This window comes from Littorina saxatilis, linkage group LG15, assembly GCF_037325665.1.
Source record: "Littorina saxatilis isolate snail1 linkage group LG15, US_GU_Lsax_2.0, whole genome shotgun sequence".
Taxonomy (NCBI): domain Eukaryota; kingdom Metazoa; phylum Mollusca; class Gastropoda; order Littorinimorpha; family Littorinidae; genus Littorina; species Littorina saxatilis.
The window spans coordinates 29,611,950-29,620,781 of record NC_090259.1 but is presented as its reverse complement, the minus strand read 5'-3'; the positions used below and the strand labels follow the sequence as shown (position 1 = coordinate 29,620,781).

General features: G+C 42.3%; 1 protein-coding gene across 2 annotated transcripts in view; it reads left to right on the top strand.

The window, feature by feature from the left end:
* LOC138949023 (EVI5-like protein) overlaps window positions 1–8,832 on the top strand; it is a gene marked incomplete in the record, with an annotated part of 88,950 nt that overhangs the window by 24,388 nt on the left and 55,730 nt on the right. For both annotated transcript variants that reach the window (XM_070320721.1, XM_070320719.1), the window contains 6 exon segments: window positions 1–165; window positions 835–909; window positions 5,223–5,348; window positions 5,666–5,809; window positions 6,731–6,820; window positions 8,472–8,575. In XM_070320721.1, coding sequence (XP_070176822.1) covers window positions 1–165; window positions 835–909; window positions 5,223–5,348; window positions 5,666–5,809; window positions 6,731–6,820; window positions 8,472–8,575 — 704 coding nt within the window.

Sequence of the window (8,832 nt, the reverse complement as noted above, 5' to 3'; positions counted from 1 at the left end):
GGCGTGCACGACTCTCCCGCCAAGCAGTTGTACGCCGAGTACATGAAAAAGACATCACCATGTGAAAAACTCATCCGCCGGGATATTGCTAGGACCTTTCCTGATCACGACTTCTTCAAAGAGAAGGATGGCTTTGGCCAAGAAAGTCTCTTTAATGTTATGAAGGTAGGGCTGTGTGTGTGTGTGTGTGTGTGTGTGTGTGTGTGTGTGTGTGTGTGTGTGTGTGTGTGTGTGTAGTATGGCGTATGCTCTGTGTGTGTGTATACAGTGGTGTGTGTCTGTGTCTGTATGTCTGTGTGTCTGTGTGTGTGTGTGTGTCTATGTGTTAGCATGTATTTTTAGAGAAAATGAGTAAGACGTGCTTATGTGCAAATATTTGCTGTTGTGTTTTTTCTCAACAAATATTGGTCTTGCCGTTCGTCTTTGAGGGAACCTTTTTTGTCAGTTCATGTAGTAAAAAAACCAATTAGTTAAAAACAACACTATTAGGCCTAAAAAAATAATAGGTGTGGTTACGGTAACCCGACCTACCCTATTTTTAGGGGCCAAGCCTATAACTTTTTTTTACATTTGTCAAAAAAAACACAAAAAAAAACAAACCGAGTGCAGAAAACGCAATGAAAGCGAAAGCGCTCGAGTCGCACACTTATTTCCCTGTCAAGTAGGTTTAATTTTTACACATTAGAAAAAAAGAAGTAAAAAAAAAAAAAAGTGATTGCCTACCTTCCTACCCTATTTATTTTGGCTATGTTACCTTAACCACACCTATTATTTTTTGGGGCCTTACAGACTGTTGACACTTGTTCCTAACATTGTAATTGTTTCCCTTTTCAGGCTTATTCCTTGCATGATAGAGAAGTGGGCTACTGCCAAGGCAGCGGATTCATCGTAGGGCTGCTGCTGATGCAGGTATATTTTCGATCTTTATCTCACCCCTTCCCTTGATGTTCATTAGCTGTAGGCGGCTTTGAATCCTTCTCAATTATTGATGACGCATGGCCGGTTTCGTCATGCTGTGGTGGGTTTATACAGGGGTACAGTTTTTTTATGTGCTGCCCTGTGTGTTGACACCTGCGTCTTGTTCGGACAGAGTTACGGTTTAATGAGAAAAGGAGGTGTAGGAGCTTCTTCTTCTTCAGCGTTCCACAATTTTCTGGTTACGTGTGAGCTCGTTTGCCCATTTGGGTTCCCCACACTATACTCTGAGAGCATGGTCAGCTTCACTCCGCTTTCGTTGAGTAGGCATGCTGGGTATTTTCGTGTTTCCATAACCCACCGAACTCTGACATGGATTACAGGATCTTTTGCGTGCGCACTTGGTCTTGTGCTTGCGTGTTCACACGATGGGGGTTAAGTCACTTAGCAGGTCTGCACATAAGTTGACCTGGGAGATCGGTAAAATCTCCACTCTTAACCCACCAGGCGGCAGCGACCGGGATTCGAACTCACGCCCTCCCGATTAAGAAGGCCGACGTCTTACCACCACGCCACTGCGCCCGTCTAGTGTAGGAGCAAGGATAAATTGAATGGTTTGTTAGCCTGGTGATTAGATTGACATGTGTACAATTGGTTTGGGTAGTGGAGGGGAAAAGGCGAGGGGGGGGTTTCTCCGGGAGGAGGGGAGTGGTAGGAAGGAGGGATGGGAGGAGGGGGGGGGGGGGGTGCAGGGTTTTGGAGGACAGAAGACAGATCGAGGATAGGGGTACAGGAGCTAGCAGAAATTGAGAGTGGTTTGTGGGAATCTGTGGTTAAATTAATGTTTGTGTTGGGGACGAAAGAGGAGGGTTAATGCGGAGAGGAAAAACCCAACCAAACACTGGTGGAAAGGTCATTAGTGTATGTGAGGGGATATATATGTGTGTGCATGTGTGTGTGTGTGTGTGAGGGGTGGGAGGTTAGGGGGAAGAGGCAGACGGAGCCAAGAAGGTGGAAAAAGGTTTGGGTTATACAGAAGAAAGGGTGTGTTGGGTTGGGCGAGGGGGGAGGGTTTGGGAGTTAGTGTCAAACAAGAACCAATACAAACCTGTTGAAAAGCATTGCTTGTTCCACAAGAATCCGGTGCTTATTACTTTCAAATGTTCAAACAGATTCTGCTAAACTTGCTGCAGCCAAATTGTATATCCACACCTCCACCACCACCCCCACATCATTCTGTCTCCCCCACCCTACCCCTTGCCTTCCTCCCCTCTCCTCATATCCCACTCAGCTTTAACAGACAAATCAAAGACATTCTGCCTCCTCTTCCTGTAACTATCACTCAGAGACTGCGTTGGCATGACCCTTTATTGATTTTCCCCCTCACTTTGTCTGTCAGCAGAGCCTTGATCATCTCTCTTTACACTCTCTATCATAACTAAGTGCTTGTGCTATCTCTTCTAAGTCTCACATTTTCACTGATTAGGGGGGTTTTTCTGTACAGAGAGGGCACATATTTTGTCGTTACTGAGTTTTTGTGTCTTTCAGCTAAAATTGCGGAATATTTGTCCGTTCAGTTTTCTTCCAACTGAGCTCCTTTGAAGCTGATATTTCTCTTTTGCTTTTTCAAAGACAATGGTCCAAAACATTTTGCAGAAAATTGCGCACTGTATTTTTGTATTATGTAGAGAAGGCACATTTTCTAAATACAGTTTAATTTTTGTGCCTTTTCAATATCGCAGCAAAATATTTGCCAGGACAGATTTCTTCAACGCGTGCTCCTGTAAAGCTGAGATTTCTTATTCATTTAAAAAAATACTTCATGTAGAAAATTGCGAAGTGTATTATTTTTCGATTTTAGGTGTCGCAGCTAAGTATTTGTCGGTTTGGCTTTCTTTCAACCAAGCTTCTGTAAAACAGAGATTTTTCTTCCCGGGTATAAAAGAAAGGAAAAAAAGCCCAAACATGTTGAAAATTGATTACGTTTTGAACAACAGGATAAATGTCACACATGGTTGTGGGTTGCCTGGCTAATTACATGCTATTGTCTGCCGTAAAGTTTGTTTTGTGTAAAAGTTTCCTGCTGTCTCAAGTTTCACTCACGTCATCAAGCAGGAAAGTCTTTTCATGGAGCAGTTAAAGCACTCATGTTTTGTGCTGCGATCATAAGGAAGAAGATAAGGCTGAAACTGTTTTGATAAGTCCTTTAATAATAATGATAATAATAATGCATAATATTTATAAAGCGCAATTGTATCCAGGGTTTAACCCTGCTCAAAGCGCTGTACAATCATTGGAAAGATACAACAACATAACATTATTTCAAGTGCAATCACACATGTAGTGATTTGTATGTAGTTCCAAACATTTGCAAGTGTATAGCAGTGCATCTCCTTATTACAAACTAGGATATCAAGCAAGCATATGTTCTGTTCATTTAAATGTTGTATAGACACCAGTGAATTTTAGGTCTTAGGTTCATCTGTCATAATTATGCTAGCTGCTTACAAGAAATTAGAAGACTGTGTAATATCAAACTGAGGTGTGCGAACATTGTTGTTCACAGAGACAAGTTATGTGAAAGCTGATCTAATATCATGGTGTTTTTACATTGCATAGCAGTCATTTAGCAGATCAGTTTTGTCTTCACGGTTTGCCAACTGTATTTGAGACTTACCTCATCTCAGGGTAGACATACCAGACTGTAAAAATCTATACTACACATTATTTAGCCTTTTGCAATGGTTTGATGACACTCAGAGAGTTTGTGTGGTTTTGTTTCAAAGGCATGGCAGTTTGTAGTTTTAGAGCTAGAGCAAAGCTGTGTTCACAAATTCTGTTATACAGGTTGTCATACTAGTGAGGATGTGAATCATTTTGCTGTTTACGGGCAAGCAAATAATTCAGTGAATCACCAATGTGGGCTAATGAACGCGAAAGGAAACTTTGAAGCTTCACGCGGCAGGATGGGTAGGATGACGATCAGGTCTCCTGTTCAGGGATGGTTGAGAAGAGGGAAACTTGGCACTAAATTACAACTACAGTAGAACCTGTCCTGGCGACCACCTCTTGATAACGACTACCTGCTATTTACATCCACCTTAAAGAATCCCTGATTTGTTTTTCCAAAACAATTCACCTTTACATGATAACCACCTGTCAAAAATGACCTTCTTTCTTCTTCTTCTTCTTCTGGGCTGAAACTCCCACGTACACTCGTGTTTTTGCACGAGTGGAGTTTTACGTGTATGACCGTTTTTATCCCGCCATTTAGGCAGCCATACGCCGCTTTCGTGGGAAGCATGCTGGGTATGTTCGTGTTTCTATAACCCACCGAACTCTGACATAGATTAGAGGATCTTTTTTGTGCGCTCTTGGTCTTGTGCTTGCGTGTACACACGAAGGGGGATAAGGCACTAGCAGGTCTGCACATAAGTTGACCTGGGAGATAGAAAAAATCTCCACCTTAACCCACCAGGCGCGGCCGGGATTCGAACCCACGACCTTCCGTTTTGGAGGCCGGCGTCTTACCACCACGCCATTGCGCCCGTCTTCAAAAATGACCACTTTTGGTTGGTTCCTTTGCTGGTTGTTATGGACAGCTTCGACTGTATCATGCTTTAACATGTATACATTTATTTTGATGGGTGCAATGGCTTTGTGTTAAGAGGCCGGCCTCCAAAGCGGAAGGTCGTGGGTTCGAATCCCGGCCGCGCCTGGTGGAATAAGCTGGAGATTTTTTTCGATCTCCCAGGTCAACTTATGTGCAGACCTGCTAGTGTCTTATCTCCCTTCGTGTGTACATGCAAGCACAAGACCAAGTGCGCACGGAAAAGATCCTGTAGTCCATGTCAGACTTCGGTGGGTTATAGAAACATGAAAATACCCAGCATGCTTCCTCCGAAAGTGGCGTGTGGCTGCCTAAATGGCAGGGTAAAAACGGTCATACACGTAAAAATCCACACGTGCAAAAACACTAGTGTACATGGGAGTTTCAGCCCACGAACACAGAAGAAGAAAGAAGAAATACATTTATTTATTGCAAATATGTTTTAACTGAATAGATTAGCAACTCTCAAGATTGATTCTAGAGACTCCCCCAAAAGCGGCGTATTGCTAGCCTAAATTGCAGGGTAAAAACAGTCATAAACGTAAAAACCAACTCGTGCAAACAACATGAGAGTACGTGGAGGTGCTCATGAACACAGAAGGAGAAGAAGAAGATTCTAGAGACTTCCAAATTGTGTACATTGATGCAAAAGTTGCATGTCTGGTCTCCAGTGTTGATGGTTAAATGTTCCCTGCAGATGCCAGAGGAGGATGCCTTTGCGGTCCTGGTGAAGCTGATGCAGGAATATCGCCTGAGAGAACTGTTTAAACCCAGCATGGCCGAGCTGGGAGTCTGCATGTTTAAGCTGGAGTTCTTGATACAGGTGAGTGTGACGTGTTGGTGTTGCTGTTCGTGAATAAGATTAACAAATATTGTTGAAGGTAGATGACTGGTATAAATGATTTTGTCCAGGGACAAAAAATTAGTGTGAGCTACAAGAATCATTCCTGAGGCTGTACGGTGTGCCCGTCTTCTGTCAAATGCGGGTTAAGTAGTGGAAATCGTTAGTCTGTAGCTTTCCATTCTGTCCAGGCAAAGTTGCCTGAATGCATGTCTGTCAGTAAGCGATCATTTCTTCACATAATCTGTTCCAATCTGATGGCATGGTTTTTACCTTCATCTTGATTTTTTATTTCACAGGAGCTGTTGCCAACTCTACATGTACACTTCCAGACACAGAATTTTGATACCTCCATGTACGCATCATCATGGTTTCTCACTCTCTTCACCACATCTATGCCTCTGTCGCTGGCTCGACGGGTCATGGATCTTTTTATTTCTGAGGTGAGTGAGCTTGAATTGCTGGGATGTATTTTTAAGAGGATGAAAGAAGGACCGATGATGAAATTAACTGTTGTTAACAGAAAGTTGAAATGAAAAAAAATGAATCTGCTCTGCTGAATATTGTTTACAGTAGGGGTTAACATCAATCTAGATTTAAGCGCAGCAAGCATATTAGTGCACTTTTAGCTCACTTTCATTTTTGGATGATTGATGTCCATGTTGCTTTTTTGTTTTTGCTGATTTTCTGATGATCTTGAAGAAAGAGGAGAAAAGAAACAAAAAGTATATAAAGATGAGATGAGAGATAGAAATGTATTTATAATAAATTACCAGGTTCATCAGCTGTTGTAAAATTTTTGCTTGAGAGGGATATTTTGTTGTGATAGGGAGAGTAGAGATCTTTGTGATGGTTAAAGGGAGGTAATTTGACCCTTTGCTGATGTCTCGCTCAAACCTTGAACACTTGTCTATTAAAACACACTCTCATTGTGTGTGCATCATTGAAATGCTAATGGACATTTTTAGTCCTAAAGCATGTATAACTATAAGCCATTGCGGTAGGTAAAGAGAAGTAATTGTTTTAGTCACTATTGGGCTCAAACCAGGACCATTTGCTATTTGAAGCAAGTTCTCAATGTTGCGTGCATCTTGCAAATCACTGATTCGTTTATATAAGTGAACATATTCTTTGGGTCCTGTTGCCTCATAGGGAGCATGCTATGCCGATTCGCTATAAAAAAAATCACTGATAAACTAATGGATATTTTATTGTAAAAAAGAACCATAGGAACTACTGGGACAGGTAAAGGGGGATAATATTGGCCTTGGGTGTTGTTTCTGAAGAATTTTGTGTGCATGAGTTGTCTTTTCATCTGATTTATCAGTAATCTTTTGACGTCTCACCTTGTGTTCATCTTGCAGGGGATGGAGATGGTGTTCAGGATTGCTGTGGCCATTCTGCAGACGTGTCACGAGGATTTGCTGGCACTTGATATGGAAGGGCTCCTCAAGGTAAGAGAGAAGAACAGTAAAATGGAAAGATAGAATAGTCTGACGTACTGCACTTGAATTTCTTTTCTGGTTTACTTACTTACTGTGCTTACTGTAAATTTCTCAATATGCTGTATTTACATTTACATGATAATGAACCCTGATTACTGACGGCTACAAAAAATATGCGATAAGGCCACAGTCATTTGTTTGTTTGTTTGCTTAACGCCCAGTCCACCACGAAGGGTGATATCAGGGCGGTGCTGCTTTGACATTTAACGTGCGTCACACACAAGACAGAAGTCGCAGCACAGGCTTCATGTCTCACCCAGTCACATTATTCTGACACCGGACCAACCAGTCCTAGCACCAACCCCATAATGCCAGACGCCAGGCGGAGCAGCCACTAGATTGCCAATTTTAAAGTCTTAGGTATGACCCGGCCGGGGTTCGAACCCACGACCTCCCGCTCACGGGGCGGACGCCTTACCACTAGGCCACCGTGTGCCACAGTCATGGAGGGTAAACAAACAGAAACAGACAGTGAATTGGTTTTCAGGTGCAAACATTTACGAGTTGGAGGTGTTCAATTTTTTTTTCCGTGTTAGAGTGTGCTTTTGAGGCCTCCAGGTATCATGTTCATATATTAATTACACATTGAGGCCTTTCAATGCCAATTTTATGATTCATTGATTAATCAACTGCTTGCTTCCTTCCTTGCCTCATCGTTTGGGTGGGGTTAGAAGAGTGGAAGATGGCCAAGAGCTGTTGAAAGATACATGCACTTTCATTGAAACTAATCTTACAATCATGTACTTGCAAACAAAGTTCATTAATCATGACATTTCATGTGGTTATTAGAGTTAGTTTTCAAGATTATCCACAATTGATATGAGTACCTTTTTTTGACTCACATGCGAAGCAAAAGTGAGTCTATGTACTCACCCGAGTCGTCCGTCCGTCCGGACGTCCGGACGTCCGTCCGTCCGTCCGTCCGGAAAACTTTAACGTTGGATATTTCTTGGACACTATTCAGTCTATCAGTACCAAATTTGGCAAGATGGTGTATGATGACAAGGCCCCAAAAAACATACATAGCATCTTGACCTTGCTTCAAGGTCAAGGTCGCAGGGGCCATAAATGTTGTCTAAAAAACAGCTATTTTTCACATTTTCCCCATTTTCTCTGAAGTTTTGAGATTGAATACCTCACCTATATATGATATATAGGGCAAAGTAAGCCCCATCTTTTGATACCAGTTTGGTTTACCTTGCTTCAAGGTCAAGGTCACAGGAGCTCTTCAAAGTTGGATTGTATACATATTTTGAAGTGACCTTGACCCTGAACTATGGAAGATAACTGTTTCAAACTTAAAAATTATGTGGGGCACATGTTATGCTTTCATCATGAGACACATTTGGTCACATATGATCATGGTCAAGGTCACTTTGACCCTTATGAAATGTGACCAAAATAAGGTAGTGAACCACTAAAAGTGACCATATCTCATGGTAGAAAGAGCCAATAAGCACCATTGTACTTCCTATGTCTTGAATTAACAGCTTTGTGTTGCATGACCTTGGATGACCTTGACCTTGGTCAAGGTCATGTAAAGGTCAAGGTCAAGCATGTGAGTCGTATGGGCTTTGCCCTTCTTGTTTCTTTTCCACAGTACCTGCAGAAGGATTTACGGAGTCGGTTTGATTCAGACACAGATCAGGAGTTATTGCTGCAAGTAGCCTACCAGGTCCGATACAGCTCAAAGAGGTTGAAAAAGTGAGTGCTGCAAATTAAATAGGTTTATCTGTGTTTGTTTTGTTTGTGTGTGTGTCTGTGTGCATGTGTGTGTGTCTGTGTGTGTGTGTGTCTGTGTGTGTGTGTGTGTGTCTGTGTGTGTGTGTGTGTGTCTGTGTGTGTGTGTGTGTGTGTGTGTGTCTGTGTGTCTGTGTCTGTGTGTGTGTGTGTGTTTGTGTCTGTGTGTCTGTGTCTGTGTGTGTGTGAGGGAGAAGAGGGGGGATTGTCTTTTGTGTGTG